The following is an 18,892-nucleotide window of genomic DNA, read 5'->3' on the forward strand; positions in this document are numbered from 1 at the left end:
TTTTCAATGAATGCCTTGTGTGTTTAATATTTGACTCTTTTCTTATTATTACAACTTCTAATGTTTGCTCTACGTCTGTATTGGATATTGTCTTTGGTTTAATTTGTGGATTTAAAAATGAAAAAGAACCACACACACACACACACACACACAGACAGACACACACACGTGGTGAGTGTGACTGAGACCTCTTCTAAAATATTTAATCTGCATAAATGTATGAGGAATTTTGATAGTTTTTCTTTGGAAGGGTGTGGTTTTGTTGCCCATCAGCTCAGATAACCGCTGAGAGAAAAACTGGCTCGACTAACACTAATATTATTTTCTTTGATTTGTAATTGGTGGTCATGTGCACACAGGAACGTCCATTTGTCTTTTGAAAACTCTTCACACATCTGTTGCAGCGTGTCGGTGGCAGATATTTGTGTTACTGTGGCTCCGGGTTCATTAAGGGAGTGGCAATATCGACGAGGCAGTATGTGGCATTAAGATTTGTCTTTGTCTTTTCTCTCCCCTTCCAAACACTGTGGCAGAGCAACACATGATTTGGACAGAGAGGACTGACAGCCTTGCCTAGCACCTGGCCTCTGATCAGCCATCTCCACCAGCAAACTGAAGCTTGACCCGCACTTCATCACCAGCCACACAAGCATCTTCGGAACAAAACGTCATCTAACTGTGAGTACTGGACTGTTTCGTTTTTTGTTTTTTTTCCTTTTACATTTACGTTAGAAATAACTTAGCTGGAAATAAGCATTAATACTTTGTGCTAACACTATTGCACTGCTTCTGCAGTACATTTTAGCTAAATTCTACTTCATTTGGATAAACAAATCAAATATGGTTTTATTGTTAGTACCACTGTCCAATTTATTTCTATTCAGTATAAAACTGCATTCCAAATTATAAAGCATGTTCAAGGTTTTTTTTCATACATACAGTGTTGATTCTGACATTTCACCAATATGTTTTCATAAATATATTTGTTATTCATTGACATGCAGTGTAAACGAATTATCTATAAAAAAATTTACCTGGATTTGTACAGTTTCCAATATCAAAATGAAGACAGTTATCATGGTGAGAAAAGTGCTGTGTTTAATAATTATTCAAATAAGGTCGACTACCTTACTTAAATTATACTCAAGCATGTTTATATGCAAAAGAAATTCATATTACAGCAATTATAAAAACCCACAATTTGCATAATTCTTACACTTACTACCTATCTAATTTAGATTCAGATTTTTATATCTTTTAACACCTAACTGGGGAGAAAAGCATCTGAAGTTATCTTACACACTGATCAGCCAGCCGGGTCACATCTAGTGTATTCCAAGGATAGTTAGGAGGCGCCATCAAAGTGAACACATGGCTAACAAAAGAGGCCTGTTGTCCTCTAAGCCCAGTGCACCACCTAATGGTGGTTGGAGGAATTTCAGAAATACACATTGTCAGAGGGAAACTTGTACAGTAATAATTAGATGGGAACCATCTTAATTGTCTTTCACCATGGCAATGTGGAATTTTTAAACCACGATGATTCAAGTGACAAATTTAGCTGAAATGTAAATGCTGAAATTATTTGATTCTCATCCTAATATTATGAGACTGGACTGAGGAAAAAAAATGTGTACTGAATTATCATTTTAGGAATCCTCCAATCAACTCTCTTATGTCTGTTTATAATAAGAATCAATATTACTTATCATATATTGAAATTGATTGTAGTACTGTGACATGGTTGTGTTTTCTAACATAAGGCAAAAGGCAATTTCCTTGCATGCAAGAGAGCTTCTTTTTGTGATGCATTTGCTCATGACTATTCTATTATGCAGTGTATATTTCATTATTTAATTACACTGTTTTATTACTCCTAATATAGCAGTAACACTGTAAACCGACAATGGTAATATATTGTTGTTATATGTGAAAATCTTTTTGTGAAAATCTTCATTTTAGGCATCCCGGTTAATAATGTGGTGACTGTGTGTGTCATAGTTTTTAAATCAGGTGTGTTACTTTCTGCTTGCAGGTGACATCAGTTGCAAGGGGATGACCGAGCGCATTCATAACATCAATCTCCACAACTTCAGCAATTCTGTACTTGAGACCCTCAATGAGCAGCGCAACCGTGGGCACTTCTGTGACGTGACTGTTCGGATCCATGGAAGTATGCTGCGTGCTCACCGGTGCGTGCTGGCTGCTGGAAGCCCCTTCTTTCAGGACAAGCTGCTCTTGGGCTACAGCGACATTGAGATCCCTTCTGTGGTCTCAGTGCAATCCATCCAAAAGCTGATTGACTTTATGTACAGTGGGATTCTGCGGGTATCTCAGTCAGAGGCCCTGCAGATCCTTACTGCTGCCAGCATCCTACAGATCAAGACCGTCATTGATGAGTGTACCCGCATCGTGTCCCAGAATGTGGGCCTGGCTGGGCCAGGGGGATTCCCTGTTATACCAGGAGACTCTGGTCAGGAAACACCCCGTGGCACGCCGGAGTCTGGCACCTCTGGGCCCAGCAGCGACGCAGAGTCAGGTTATATGCAAGCAACATCACAGCAAAGCATGGATCGTGCATACACATCACTGTACTCCTACCCTGGCCTCACTCTGCAGAACGGCACCCGCGAGCGCCCCCTGTACATTAACCCTCTGACGTCAAACTATGATGCGTCCCTCAGCACTCAGAAGGACCAGCAATCTCAAGATCCGCCCTGGATGAACCGCATCCAGGAGAGATCTCAACAGGTCGATCGCTTCATCTCCACAGCAGAGTCCACTCACTGCCGCAAGCAACCCCGACCGGTACGCATACAAACAGGAGGGATGCACATAAAGCAGGAGGCCGAAGATGAGTACAGCTGCTACGATAATTTGGGGGACTGCCAAGAGGACACTGACCATACTGAGGGTGTAGAGAGTGAATCCAAGGTTGAAAGTTTTGACTCAGGGGTGAGCTCCTCCATCAGTACTGAGCCAGATGCTATGGAGCAGCAGCCGTTCCTGACGGGCTTTAGCCGAGACGGGGGCGGGGAAGGAGGTGAAGGAGGTCCAGTGCATATAGAGGTCAATGACTCGTCCCCAGAGCAAGTGCAAGAGACAGAGGACGGGGACATATCCCACAGCACTAGTGACAGTAGCATGATGCAGCCCCTGCCAAACTCAGTCATGTCCCAGTCCCTGCCAAGTGCCCCGCACTACATGCGCCAGGCAGAATCACACACCAGCAATCTGAGGATGCCGCTCACCGTGACCAGCAATTCCCAAGTGATGGGCACAGCTGGAAGCACCTTCCTGCCCACACTCTTTCCTACACAGCCGGCGAGAGACAACAAGCCTTTCCTTTACCTTCCTGGCCAGCAGCAACCCCAGTTTGTTGCAGTGCCGCCCCCTGCAATGCCATCATTCCCGAACCCTATGTCGGTACAGCAAGCGCCAGCTCAGCAGCAACAGGTTGCAGGAGGACTTGGTCCGGGGGAAAAGAAGCCCTATGAATGCACTCTCTGCAGTAAAACCTTTACTGCTAAACAGAACTACGTCAAACACATGTTTGTCCATACTGGTAAGTCAAAATGTCTTATTTGTAGTAAAGATTGTTTTTAAATGTTAGTAAGCTCAGTTAAATGATTGCATTATCCATAGTTAATGTAGGTAGTAGCTGTACTTGTAGTTGCAGTAATACTATAGAAATATTTTTGTTTAGGGGGTGCTCTAACATCAAAGGTCTTATTTTAATTATGATATGAAAACTTAAAAAAATGTGATGTGAATACTCATAACATGTTAAAGATGTAGTGTTTTTTCATCATAATACAAAAACAATATTAGACAAAAGGGGATTCAATTTCATTAATGGTATTATTGCAGTGACAACATAGAAATATAGAACTGTGTCCCTTTAATATACTACATAGTATGTGTACCCATAGTTTGAGGTTGTGTTCACACTGAGAAAGTGACTAAATTAAGTGTACGCGTTGATGTTGCAGTTCCAGTCTTATGTCAAAGTTCCTCTTAGTCTTAGATATTTGAAAAATAATTTTGTTTTTTCTTTTGTTAAATTTAATTGGCAGTAGATTTCCAAAGTTACAGTTAATGTCCATCAGTGCCCATCTTTATCCTTTCTTTCTAGTACAAATTAGTATGTAAATTAATACTAACTGTAAAACAGTATACTATGAAGATTAATACATAAAACATATAGTGTATAGTATTCATGTGTTAGCTGGAAAAGTATAAAAACACAGCCTCAAAAATTACTTTCTTCAGGACACAGTTGATTTCTATCTTTTTTTTCATTTGTATCTGACTTTCAATGCAGCACATCATTACACTGTGCATTGTTTTCGTCTAGCACTGACAGCCTTATCAATCTGTAGAAATCATCATCACAGAACGAAAGAATTAAATATCATATAACTAGATGATCTCATAAAACACAATAGCCATTATTATTCATTAGAATCCATTGCTTGGCCAGAACCACCTATGAAAGCTATTTCAAACCAAATTTCCTATTTTACTTACACAAATGTGCAGAGTGCAGAGTGATGACATATTGAAAAGGAAAGTCACTGACTGATCAGTCCCATGAACCAGATCTGAACGTCCCACGGCAGCCAATGACAGATTACCTTTATTCAATCTTGTAGAAACTATTAGTCAAAAACTAACAGGATGTCAGTGTGATTTAGCATAATAGTGTCCTATGAGCTTACCATACATCTAATACATATACAACATAAAGTGTTGTTATTTCTGAAAAAAAGGTAATCAAGAGGTACTTTGGCAAATGTAATAAATTACACTGTCACACCTCGATGCAAGATGAGGGTGAGAAAAACCTCAACAGTCATTACAAAAGAATGCAAATTCCTAAAAATATGGACCTGTACAATACACACCCAGTACTATTGCATGATACACATGTGCAGCAGAGGTGATGTGTCATTGGTTGTAATCAAAAATCAGTCAGAGACAATAGAGATAGCTTTTCATTTGTATGAGTCACTGTATTGCAAATCTGCTGCCCTGAAGAAGAGCAAGACAGTAAATATACCTGTTATAAATATATATATGCTAGCTCCATTCTGCACTGACCCTGACTTCTGATCTTCCCGTGGAGCAGGTCAAGCAAAAAAAAAAAAAAAGTGAAAAAGTTAAAGTTAAATAAATTATTGGTTTCATTAAATCAAAGCAGGTAGCAACACATTAATTCGCCCGCTGCAGCAGCACGCAGTAGATACACAAGACTTCATTACCTTGCATGATACAACTTGCCTATTCGCAGTGTTGTCAGTCTCTTCCTCTACCTGTTAGTTTTACATAATTATTAATATGTTCATATTTTACAGCTCATAATGTCAGCAGAGACAATTATTTAAAATGAGCTTATATATTATTATTATTATTATTATTATTATTATTAAGAAACTGACAAAAAATACCAAATAGAAGCATCAATTATTTGGTTCGTGATCATATGGCAATTAACATTAGTATGTGTTTTTCAAAATTCCTCGTAGCTCCGCCTTACTGTGGCTGTAGTAACGTCATTACAGTAATTTTGAATTTTCATAAAATAGAAATTGTACAGTTGTGTTACAGTTTTGTAATAACTGTATCAGAGCTACATTATAGGAACCCTTTTCTCACAAAGCTGTAGCAAACAGCATCTAGTGGAACCAGCATCATAACAAAGCTAATACAGGTTTAAATAATTCTAGCCTGAGGTATGTTCCTGAACTGGAAAAGTAACACTGCTGGCTTCAGGCGTCCAATGTTGCTGCACAAGTTCTTCCATATTTTGTAAACATAATCCTCAAAATTTGTCTCTTCTTTTTTCCCCTTAATGCTTTTGTCTTGCATGTACATCCAGGTGAGAAGCCTCATCAGTGCAGCATCTGCTGGCGCTCGTTCTCCCTGAAGGATTACTTAATCAAACACATGGTGACACACACAGGGGTGCGGGCCTACCAGTGCAGCATCTGCAACAAGCGTTTCACCCAGAAGAGCTCTCTCAATGTCCACATGCGGCTGCACCGTGGAGAGAAGTCCTATGAGTGCTACATCTGCAAGAAGAAGTTCTCACACAAGACCCTGCTGGAGAGGCACATGGCCCTGCACAGCACAGGCAGCGCCATCACAGGGCTGTCGGGGAGCGCAGGTACCCCGGGCCCAGTCTCCATTCCCATCCCTATGGCTGTCCCTGAGCCTGGAGCTGGAGTGGTGGCTCTCGCCATGCCAGTGAGCGGAGGTGCTGGAGTAGGGGCTGGGGTTGGAACAGGAGTGGGTGTAGCTGCAGAAGCGAGCTGCCAAGAAGGGACCACCTACGTGTGCTCCGTCTGCCCTGCCAAGTTCGACCAAATGGAGCACTTCAATGACCACATGCGAATGCATGTCTCCGATGGATAAGTACTAATAGATAAACTTCTTTCAAAAAGAATGACAAATAAAATGGCACTAGATTTTCCTTTTCTTGTTTTGAGGTATGAAGAGTAATGAGTATAGACACTGGCACATTAAGTTTCCCAAAAAAAAAAGATTTTTTTTGTTATTCTAAAAGAAAAAAAAGATGGTGGCCTTAAGGCTTAGTAGTTTGATATTGATCTACTGGATGGATCCTAACTACAGGCCTCTAAATGTATGCTTTCCTAAAATACTGATTTATGTGTTGAACACTACCGAAAGGCCTACGAAAGAAACACATACACACAAACACACCTTTAGTGTAGATATGTCTGAATGAATATACATGTGCATATATGTTTGAGTGTATTTGCATGTGTCTGTCTGTTTGTCCAAGTGTGTGTGTGTGTGTGTGTGTGTGTGTGTGTGTGTGTGTGTGTGTGTGTGTGTGTGTGTGTACATTGCCATGAAACATAAATCATGGCAGTTGTGAACCCATACTGACCAGTTTGGAAACTATACATGTCCAAGCTTACTGTGGTATAATTTACAACAACAATAACAAAAAATCTTCTGGGGTTGGGCTACATATTCCCTCTAAAAATACTGATGGTCACAAGATTGCCTTCTTATGTAAAATAAAAAAAGGAGAGTAGTTAATTTGACAGTGGGTTTTATTTATTCCTATGGTATTAAGGGATTATAATGAAGCTGTTGTCAAGGTACCAATTTCAATCATTTTACTGAAATGTAACTTCCTGTCAGTGGTGGCAGGGGCAAATATTTCTCATATGTTTTGTAATTGTCCATGCATTTTGATGGTTAAGATTACGTTTACTCAATTAGGGTGTGTTGATGAGACAGTATTTGAGCAAAAATATGTTTCTTTTTTTCTGAAGTTTGGAGTTTAAGTCATTTGCATACACTGCCACTAATATCTTAAAAGACTGTTAAGGCTAGTAGACCTCTTCCATTTCAAAACATAAGAAAAAAAGAAAGATTCTTTTGCTGATGGTTTTTTTAGCCTTTCACATTCACAGTTATGGCAGGCTGGCATATGCGACTAAACTCTCTCCTTCATAATTGCTGCTCCTCAACTTGCACCTGACTGTTATGGGATGTAGATTAAAAAAGGATTTGTCACTTTAACTATTGTTGTTATTGAGTAGCCGACATGGTTTTAATTTGATAATCGAATTATAATATTGGGGGGGGGTTGTTGATTGGAACCGTGTTAAAGAGGGAGGGATTTAATTTGAATCAAATTTGAATTGGAAATAATTGCCATCCTGAACCTAGAACCCCTGTATAACCTGTTCATTACTATTGCAAAGCCATTTCAGCAGGTGGGAACTAAATGCATTACTCTTTATGTATTGGCTCTCCCTGAAGGCTCAAATGGCATGCAACGTTTTGAAAGGAAATACATTCTCAGAGCAAAACAAGTAGCTCCATTGAAATCACACTGTTTCATGATATACCACAAGTTGTAGATGGACTTTCTAGACAATAGTATACATTCCTGATTTTTCTAAAAACCTAGACACAGCATGTACAGAATAGATTTGGAAGCTAGTGTGCGCAAGTTGTCATCCATGCATCACATCACTTAAGGCTCATTTCTGATATTTTAATTGTTTTGTATTGCTTTTTACTCAAAATAGACACACACACACACACACACACACACACACACACACACACACACACACACACACACACACACAAACACATGCAACTGCCTGCAACTGCAAACTGAAGGATTTGCTCATTTATGTGAGCAAACACTTTCGTAGTTGTATTGTTAAAAGAATAACTGCATACAGTGGTCTTAAAAAGACCTGCTGTAGATTAAAAAAACAAAGTGCTACTTTGCACATTTTCTTAAAATGCCTGTGCTTAATATTTAATCATTTTCCTTAAATGAACTTCTATGATTTTCTTTTATTCAATTTCAAAGGAAAAAAAAAACATTTTTTAAAATCTTGATAAGTGGACTGCATTATTTTCTTGCATATATGTTGCACTGCTTAAACCAATAAGTGCACTACTGTTAACAGAGATATTATAGTTTTAGAAAAGAGGATTTTTTTTAAATCTAACATTTGGTTGTAGAGTTCACATGTAATAGAATAGCTTTGTTTCAATTTATTCATTAAGTAATTCAGCGGTTCTTGGCTTTTGTTATTGCTTGCAGTTACCTACAGTATATACTTGTGCCGTGTTAATGCAAGCATTTATTTTTATTTAAATATGTACCATTACGTGTGCTCATCCATGTTTTAACCTTTGAATTCATTCTTTTATGGAGTCAGCTCCCTATAACAGTTATTCAGTTGCATTTCTTTAGAAACAGACAGAATTTTCTTATGAGAACATCCAAGCCAAACAACATTAACAGTGAAACAACAACAGTAATAATAAACACAACTCCCGTCCAACTCCGTTGGCGGAGGTAATAATATTAACTATTATTATATTATTAATAATAATACATTTATAATGTGTGTGTGTGTAACATAAATGATATGTGTGTCCTAGAACAACTTTCCGTGGGTTTAAAGGTGTGGGGAGGTGATGGAATGCAGCTTCTTTGATATCTGTCCGTCAGTTGTACACGGTTGTGTCCCTTCCTTAGTGTTTGTATGTCTGTGAGTGTCTGTGTGTGGTATATAGCCTAATCAAACTGTTGATAAGTGGTATATCTGAACTGTAGGGCTTCCTTAGCAATATGCAACACAGGTACTATGAGAAGCAGCTCTCCAAACCTTTTGGGCTAATACGGCACCTGTAACATGTGTTCTGAGATTTAACTGAAGCCTAGGTAGGTCAAGTACTGTTGACTTCATTGTACCCGTTTGGAGAAGTTATGTCCAGCATTTTGATGCTAAATTTCATACAATTGCTACTAGATTTCAGATCCCTGTGGAGTGAGTTGAAGTGAAGTCAAGTGATGAATGAGACCTGGAGAGATTCTGTATTCTGTAATATAATATTCTGAAATATACTGAAAAAGCGCGAGGTTAGTCCGCAGTAAAAGTAGCACATTATTTAACATTTGATTGGGCCTGTCTCCTATGGTGTGCATATAAGCCTAAATTGTATGGTTCCTGTTTGTAGCTGTTGTTGCCAGGATGGCAATATTGCTGCATGCTAGTGCTATATTTGTCTCTACACAGCACGTGGAGGGTAATCTCATGCCTTAACAGACAATGCACTAAATAGAATATGTTAGCAACTGCCGAGATCTCTTTCCAACAGTACTGCCACATGTATGGCACACAGCTCATGATGTTGGTGTTTGTAGTCTGTTCAGTACCAAGTTAAACACTGCCAAACTAACATCATCACTTATTTGAAAGCAAAGGCAGAGACATTAATTGAATTGTTTCAGTGTAATGTATGTATTCAGTAATCTAGCATTCCTTCATGGCACCTAAATTTTACATATTTTGTGTAAACACATATATCAAATGCACTATTGACTGTAGCTAGATGAGTACAACCAGCTTTGTGGTATCATTGGTCTAAATAGTAGGTTAAGTAGCTCGATGTTGGTTTTTGAAATATTTGATTTCAGAATTACACTATCAATTGTTTCTCTATCTTTTTTTATTTGGAATAACAAAAGTAGCCAATCTCAACATTATCTGGATGAGGGCTAATAACTCGTCCCATTGTCAGTTGACTTCTTGTATCATAAGGTGTTTGATAGCAGACCAGGCTCGGAAGGGGAAGAACCTTCTCTCCAGTGTGTCATAACGTGTTATAGCATACCCAGGCTCCCCCTCCCCTCCCCTGTTGCATTAGCATCACATGCTCTTCACTGTCCATAGTTATATATTCCTTATACTGCTTCAGCTACTCGTGGTGGTGCTTAATTCTCTTTTCTCAGTGTTGCAAAAAGTCGGTTAAAAATTGTTGAAAAGTTGCAACATTATCCAGAAAATAAGTCCTTATCTCAATTGTGCTTCTTCTAGTTGTTAGTTTGAAAAAAAAAATAAGTCTAGACTTTTATGTTTGCAAAGTGTTGGCATATTTTCCAGAACAAAACATATTGAAAAGTAGATAATAGCCTTGAGCCTGCAGCTGTTTGTATTGTGTTTCAAATATATTACTGTTCATGTTTTGTTTATCTTAGTGTAGAGACACAGGGTCTACAGTACATTGTTGTCCTTCTTGCAGTATGTTTAATTCATCGTTATACTTCTTTATTTCAGGCTTCCTCCTGCTTTTTTTATGGTGATCATAGTGGTGTTGTTTATACATACATAGCTTCACGCAACTGGATAAAGGATAGTCAGTTATTGAGTCATATTTCACAGTGTACTATATATGCTTATATGCTTTGCATTGAGATGAAAACAAGGAAATGGAAGATAGTAATGGTGAGGGTCATGTTGAGTAAGGAACAGGTTCATTTTATTCTGATAAGCATGTGTCTTCCTGTTTGTCTTTCAGTCTGTCTCCACACATTTTAAATCAGATTTTTTTATTTAAGCTTGAATAAAGTTAAGAGTAGAATACAGATAACACGTGAAACCATTCAGATAATACTTAACTGCATTTTTATTTTGGCCTTCTACAGTACACATAAGAGTGAAATAGATAACTTCTTACAAATATACTATATATATTTAAGTATCACCATCTCCACACAGCTGGAGAATACATTTTCAGATAGTTTGATAAAGACAGAATTGCAGCTAGAGTATACAGTATCTTGTGGGATATAGGGAATATGCCTATCAAGTGCCTATCAGTACATACAGCAACTATACAGAATATTCATAGTTTTTCTCTCCTACATTGCACAGATACAGTATATACACAATGGTCTAATATAAATGTACTATTTATACTATTACTGCTAAGACCTGGTGGTTGCGAGTACATCCTAAGAGAACCCTTTAAAATACCTGAAATGTTCTATTCATATACAGTAAAGGATACATCTGCAAGTTTTATTTTTTATCTAACATTTATACAGTTTGGAGGATTCAAAGATATAAAATGCAATCATGTTTTAATGTTTAAATGAAATATACAAATACATTGAGTAGGTTCGGATGGTACCTGGAAAAAATAAATATGAAAAATTGAATAGCCATTTTTGTTTATTCACGTTGCTCTCTCTCATTGCTGTTTGGCATTTTATACATGCCATCTTTTAGTTTCAGTTTTTTGCCATTTGCAAACAAGCCATATAATGTACTGTATGTTTTGGGGGGAAAGGGCAGTGGCACTTTGTGAACAGCAGAGGGAGCCACGCATCTACTGGAAGAGGTGAAGTTAACACGCTGCCTGCCACAATGATCCAAGTCGAATATTTAGATATTTAAATCTTGTTGTTGGTAAATATGGCCATTCTTCAGATTATAATAACATCTATAAGTATGGCAGTAGTTACCTCCACTGGCACTTACTGTAAGCTGTGGCAGCTGCTTTAATAGTTCAAAGTACACTCTGTGTCCTTTGACCTCAATGACAGGCCCTTCCACATGCAAGCCATTGCCCAGTTTCCCCACAACGATCATTAAAGTTTTATCTGACAGCCTTGTTGTTTACGTATAGCTTGAAATTGTAAAGGGCAAGCAACGAGCCACGTGAAGAAACAAAGTAGATATTTATAACCACTACTTGGAGGCAAAATGAGATTACAAATTGAAAGTTTTGGCAATGGAGAACACTCTCTCTCTCTCTCACACACACACACACACACACACACAACATTCAAATGCCTTTAAGTGGTTGGTTTAACAACATGAAAACAAAACTAAAAGAAAATATAGTAGAATGAAAACCATAAATCAAGTTGAGTGGCTGCGAGATAAAAGGTTTTGGGATGGCTTATTATTCTGTCCCCAGTGGACTAATTACCACAGTTTTCTCTCTAACCTTCTCCAGCCTAGTTACTGTGCCAAATTTAGGGGAAAAAAGGCACGTTTTTAATTATACCGCTATTGTTAAATTAGATGTGAAAACCAAGCACAAAAATGAAAAATAAAAGATTCTTCTTAAGTAAGAAATTTCTGTAAAATCTATAACATAAACATAATATATATCAAAACCTGCAACATACTAAAAGTAGGTGATTGATTGCCTTTATTTTGAATCTTTAAATCCTCCATAATGCATAGTTTTCAAGTAAATAGGAGAAAACAGCTATGATTAACAAATGCACATTGTGAAGGCTTAGTTTCAAATACATTTAATGTTAAAATGAAGCATTACTAATATAGGCAATGTGATAAAGCTAGTCCCTGTCATCCAACCGTCACACTATGACACACACACACACAGCATCTGTTCAGATTTTACCGTCAAACATCCAGATTCTGTTTTGATTTTGAGCTTTACGCACATTCAGTGAAGCAGCTGTTTTAAAGTACAACACAGCCGAACTAAGCTATAACAACATCTAGATTATATTATTACTTTCTCCGAACATGCAGTTATTACACTACCCTGATGAGATTTTTAATAAAACATCATCATCAGGTAACTACCATCCATCAGTCCAAATGAAGCATGCAGTCCTGTCTACACAGCTTTTTCCTGTAGTGGGGTACTTTGTTTTTGATGGAGCACAAACTATATTTTGAGTGTCCCTCAATAACAGGCTTTCTTTATCTTTTTTTTTTTTATCACAATGCTGAGGCGATTTAGCCTCTGACGACTAAACATTGAGCCTCTTTGTGTTCTCACACGCTGTAGTCTTTTTGGCTTAGTCCAGCCCGATGAGACGATTAGTTTTAAAGTGTGCAGCGGCGCAACTAAAAACATGCATTCCTCTTCAAGTCCAGAACATTCCAACTCCTAGTCTGGCGTTCATTTTCCACACTTAACTAACCTAACATCAAGAAGGATTTCCAGCGCTTAATCGTTCTGTTGGATATTTGATTACATAGTAGCAAACATTGCCCATTACATCAGAGTTTAGTAAAAATGTGCATTTCCCTTAAATAGATCAGCTTTTTAATCTCATCTCGCTGTTCATTCAAATTTTGCCACGAGATCACAACCCCCATAAGCTTTGAGCACAGTTTATGCTTGTGTGGACTGGTTCTATAGACAACATGCACTATGCTATCACTCTGTTTCTCTATGTAGGTCTCTATTTTATAGTGCAGAGACGTAAAATAATAAACAGAAAAGCAGCAAAAGGAGAGAAGTCAAGGCTCTTCTTCACCACGATGTTGGTCACTGTCTCAGCCAGCACGTAGTCTGTAGACTTAGATTAAATATAATAGCACTTCCTAAAGGTGGTGGTCATTTGTAAAACGGGGCCATGCTAATCAATAGAAGTCAGATGAAAAAAAAAAACTGTACTAGACAATGTTTGTTTTCACAAACCAAAGAAGGGTTAAGATAATTTAAGTTTTATGGAGAAAATAACATTTTTTTTCTATGTGTGTGGGGTTCCTACGGTTGGGTTAGATTGCTACAGTTGTTTTTTGGTTTTCTTTGTTTTTCTTCTCATTGCAGGGTGCTTGTGAAAATGCATCTATGTTTTTGTCACTTGATCAGTTGTTTATAGTTTTGTGGTTGTGTTAAGTTGCCTATTGTAGACCAAAATAGATTTTTTTATAAGAAATGCAACAAAACATAAAAATGAATCTGACACAGTAGCTGTGATGTAAACTATCGCATGTTAAAACGTGTATAAGATTGTAAATGTTGCATTGTTCCTCTTGACAAAACATAATCATCAATAATCATTGGTTATGTCTTCTATACACACATTTAGCAAATCAGTGTAGACCTGTTCACCTTCACATTGGATTATATCTAAATAGTTTTTGTTATAGCAGTTTTCTTCAAATATTGGCACCTCTGATATTTTAAGGCTGTCCCTAAATACTAATCTGACATTGTGACTTAAGAGTACATTTTTAGCCATTTATACTTGAGATGGACCAAGATGTTAAGTTTGCACATATTTGTAGGTTGTTTATTAAGCCAAAAAAAAGGAAAGAGAATAATGATACACAACTCTCACTCTCAGCAATTCAAGTCAAATCTCGCTGAGGTGCTCATGATCTCTGAAATATTAGCCTTTCATGTTCGCTGAAAAGAAAAGCATCAGAGCCAGCCATCACTACATGATAAAAAGTAATTAAAACCAAACTGTAACATGAATTTAAGTATCATAATGTGGTCCAAATATTTATGAAAGTGATTACAAGATGATATATTTTTGTAATAACAACGCATCATCTGCAAGCGGAATGTAAACCGTTTGGCAAAATTTGACAATATTTTATTACTGTATGGTCTAATTCTAGGTGAATCTGCTGTATATTTTTCATCCTGTGTGTTCAAAATAGGAAATTGAATTACTGTAATTCGGGCAATGTTTTGTACCTGGGGTGACGACAGAATTTCTCAAAGATTGACAGTACAAATCAGAAATGACATGTGTCCTAATCAAAGCAGCTTAGGTTATTTTTCATCTGGCTTTTCAGGCTTTTTGCTGCCATATCTTGTATGTAGATGCTTTTGTAAACATGCACTTGAGTTGAACTATGAGATGTGCTTATAAATATGTGTATATTTTGTTAGGCTCTTTTTGCCTACGTTAGCTTGATATTTTATTATTTCCCTAAAAATACTTCTCCTATATAGTTATGAACTTGGCAGAAGTGGAGCTGTTGTAGTAAAGGTAGTTAACATCACAACTAAGCAACCCTGAAATATATGCTGCAGTAATGTGTTTTCAGTTTGTTTTTGATAATTTATGCTCCAAGTTGGTTTGTATTTTATTATTATTATTGTTATGAAACAAGCTTGTTTGAAATGTATTGACTGCTGTTTTGAAAGAGGGGATAAAGTTTTTTTTTTATGTATGTGCAAGGACATTTTTATAATATGATTTGTCAAACACTGGACTGGAGTGAGTTTTCCAACATTTCCAAGTTGAGAGATGTATTTGACAGACATAACTGCACAGACGACACCCGCTAATACAGATGTGAGCTGACAGACAAAGCACATCCTCCCAGCTGTACTGGGGAGGGTGACTAACATGGCCGCCGTCCTTCCGCTCAAAATAGTCATTTAGATGTTAGAAGTAAAGACATTTCCTTTGTGCTGGTTAATTGCATTCATTGAGTTATATATAATAGGAAATATGTATTAGGGTTTTCCCCCCAAATTGTCGCATGGCATCGACTGGTGACAGAATTTTTTTTTCTTTTCTGAAAAAGACAGAGTGCTCTCTTAAATATTCAGAAAAATCGTAAAGGGATACCACTTGACAGCTATCCAGTTATCAAAATCACCTGGTATGTTCTCGCTATGGAAGAGCAGATATGACAGTTGAGTCTCATTACACCATACACCACTTCTCAAACCAGAAAAGAGATTTGCACTAGACTTATTTTGGTCTCCTTCTATCAAAAGCAATATAATTCACTCAACACATTTTTGAACCATAGTATGTGACGGTTGTCACCCACAGGGGCAATGCTGAGTAAATGGTGATATTTGACAAGTTGTTTTTGTATTCAAAGGTACAGAATCGGTCACCTTTTTAAATGCACATGACATCCACATGTTGTTGTTCGTAGCAGGTTTTTTTACCCAGCAGTACCCCGAGTATTAGTGTCCAGATTTGAGGGGCATTAAAACTGTTGTTTCCTCCTGTGATTGTTTTGGACAAATCAAGCAGCTCTGAAGTGAGAGACGGGATTTATGAGGGAAGGAATCATTTCCCATGAGTCAAATGTTGATTGTCTTCATCACACAGCAGACTAAACACATTTAAAGATAAACACAAATACCAAAAGATAAACCCAGCCGCCCACTGTCGTGCACACGTTTCCCCTTAAAAACACTCATCTTCTCTGCATATTTGGTCACTTTGAGTGCTTTTTGCCGGGATGTCACAAAAGAAATGCTTTAAAGTGAAATAATAAATATACGTTAATAAACGAAAATACGTTTTGGAGGAAGGAAAAAATCATTTCCAAATGCACCTTTTGTCGTATAAACACAGCATAATTGGCCACTTATGTAGAGAATCTTTGTCCACCAAAATGTATCATCCTTTTTCAACGAGGTCACTCACAACAGCAGTTGATGGATAAGTGTAAAATTTTCAATAATTCACGAACAGCAAAACTTCACCATTTTATCTGGATGTAGTAGCTTTCCTGTTTTCACCGCTTTGTGGTGTTGTTGAAAGATGTTGCGGTTTGTCTAAATATGTTGCGTGTTAGAGGAAGCATAAGTATGTGCCTTCTTGTAATCTCCTTGGTGAGCTTGTTATTATTGAGAAGCTGAAGCCAGCCAATTGTGTTTGCACTAAAACCAAATTGCTTTTGTGATGTAGACTATTTAAGCAAGCTTGTTGCGTCACTTTAACCGTACAGTATGCATGAGGGTGAAATTGGTAAGTCTAGGGCTAGAGCTCTCATCTGTTGACCTGTAAACCAGTGCAGCTTAGAGGATCTTGTGAATATATCTTGGCTTAGTTTCACATTCAGTTTTCAATTCCATCTCCTTACTCATCAAGTTTGTCGCAATTTCAACAGTTTAAAAAAAAACACAAAAAAATAAGCAAATAAAAATAGGAAAAAATAAGCAAATAACACATACCATGAATACAATACAGCTTTTACTTTCACATGCCACAGTTAGAGAGTTACACAACTGCAGTAGAGATATTAATTTCTCTGAATCCATGGGAATGCATGAGTATAAGAGGTCGCCTCAAGACTATTGGTCAAATTAATTTAGGTTGTTTTTGAAAACTTGTATTTATTACATATTTTGTTGACATCTAAGAAAGGCCTACATGCTTTGAGTCTTACAAATGCACCTTATTCATGTCAGTCCATGTGGGAAAAAAAGGCTGGCAATGTAATATCTCTGATTTAGCACCTTACTACACAGCATGTTTTCACTTTATGCCAGTTTAGCTATTCTTCCATATGTATGATTTCAAAAATAAATCTCATATTTTGTGAAATTGTTTCATGGGATGTGCCAAAGTTTGGAGGCGATCTCCCAAGTGTTTATGCTTATCATTTTCTTTTCCTCCTCCTTCAGTTATAGCAATGGTATGTCAAAACTTTCCTATAACAGTGTGTGGAATCAATTTATCTCAGCAAACAGTATCATTACTTGCCATTTTACAATAAGCCCTGTATTTCACATATATTTACCAGTGATGTGTATTTGTTATTATAAAGAAAATAGCCGTAAAAGCTTCATTATGTTACATAATATTGTGACTTTTTTCGAAAAACTGTGAAGACTTATCTTGCATATACTTTATACAGAAGTATTAAGCCTTAATACAAAAGACTAAAAAAAGTGTGGAAGAATAAACTGATTGTTGCTAAGTAAGGATGATTTTTGTAAATGTTACCAGCACTTTTTTTGTAATTTTCACTCTCTGAGGTATTGTACAAGTTCAAGCTGTTTGTGAAGTTTGATTATGAAGGAATAAAAACTAGTACTTTCCTGTACTTCACAGAAAGTCTTGTTGCTGTTTTATTTTCCTGTTCTTACTCCTGGTGGTTTTGCTCATGAATAAACTGCCCACATAATATACAAAAAATATATACAAAAAGTAACCTTTTGTCCTTAAAACAGTGAAGTTTGTGCAAAAAGGTTTCCACGCATGACCTTTCACATGACTGTACTGTAAAAATCTACAGGCTGACATCCAATGAATGCACAACACCAGATAGATAGATAGATGTTATTCTTGGAGTCAATATAATAATAATAAAAAAAACTGCATTAGTGAAAATTAAGCCCATAAATAATATTAGCCTGCTGGTGTGTTGATTCCAAATACAGTTGGAAGTGACGAGATCCTGGACAACAGGCTGGATTGTATCCCAGAAGGCAGGAAACACCCAGACAAGCTGCCAGTCCATTACACATCTAACAATGATTAATAAACAATGACAGTCATACATCACGTTACACCTACTGTACAGGCAATTCAAGAATCCAGTCCACTTCACTCACAAGTGTTTGGACTATGGGAGGAAGCTGACAACATGTAAACCTCTCCACAGAAAAGATTTTCCAAAGCCTGGGTTTGTCCTGCTGTGAGGTGTCTGCATTAACCTCTGAGCTGCTGCACAGTGCAGAGATTTTCACACTCTCATTAGCCTACTGCATGTCGGCTGTGTCACATCCACCAGACCGCCGTCAATATTAGCTTTTACTGATACTCAGATTGAGTTTGTGTGCTGCAAGATTAACCAACCAATGAGTTTTAAACTACTGTACTGTTACTCCTGATCATAACCAGCTTTAACAGAACTTACCACAGACCATTTTTAATTTGACTTTTGATATTAAATTGTTATACAGTCTGTGTTAATGTTACAGTAATAGATCCTTATACTTAGGTTGTAATCTGGTCAAACACATTAGAGAACTAAAAGGAGACAGGAAGCAGATAAAGAAGATGCTCTGTATTGTTCTGTAATACTGCATTCAGGTTGTATTGAAA

At 37.3% G+C, this 18,892-nt stretch overlaps 1 protein-coding gene across 1 annotated transcript in view; it reads left to right on the forward strand.

Moving 5' to 3' along the window:
• Positions 1–17,899, forward strand: part of zbtb20 (zinc finger and BTB domain containing 20) — a 32,724-nt gene extending 14,825 nt beyond the window's left edge. The window contains exons 2-4 of the mRNA XM_044221577.1: positions 534–678; positions 2,036–3,565; positions 5,882–17,899. Coding sequence (XP_044077512.1) covers positions 2,056–3,565; positions 5,882–6,417 — 2,046 coding nt within the window. The 5' untranslated portion in view covers positions 534–678; positions 2,036–2,055 and the 3' untranslated portion in view covers positions 6,418–17,899. The remainder of the gene's footprint in view (positions 1–533; positions 679–2,035; positions 3,566–5,881) is intronic.
• The last annotated feature ends 993 nt before the right edge of the window (positions 17,900–18,892 follow it).

The sequence above is a fragment of the Siniperca chuatsi genome, linkage group LG14, assembly GCF_020085105.1.
Source record: "Siniperca chuatsi isolate FFG_IHB_CAS linkage group LG14, ASM2008510v1, whole genome shotgun sequence".
In the NCBI taxonomy this organism is placed as follows: domain Eukaryota; kingdom Metazoa; phylum Chordata; class Actinopteri; order Centrarchiformes; family Sinipercidae; genus Siniperca; species Siniperca chuatsi.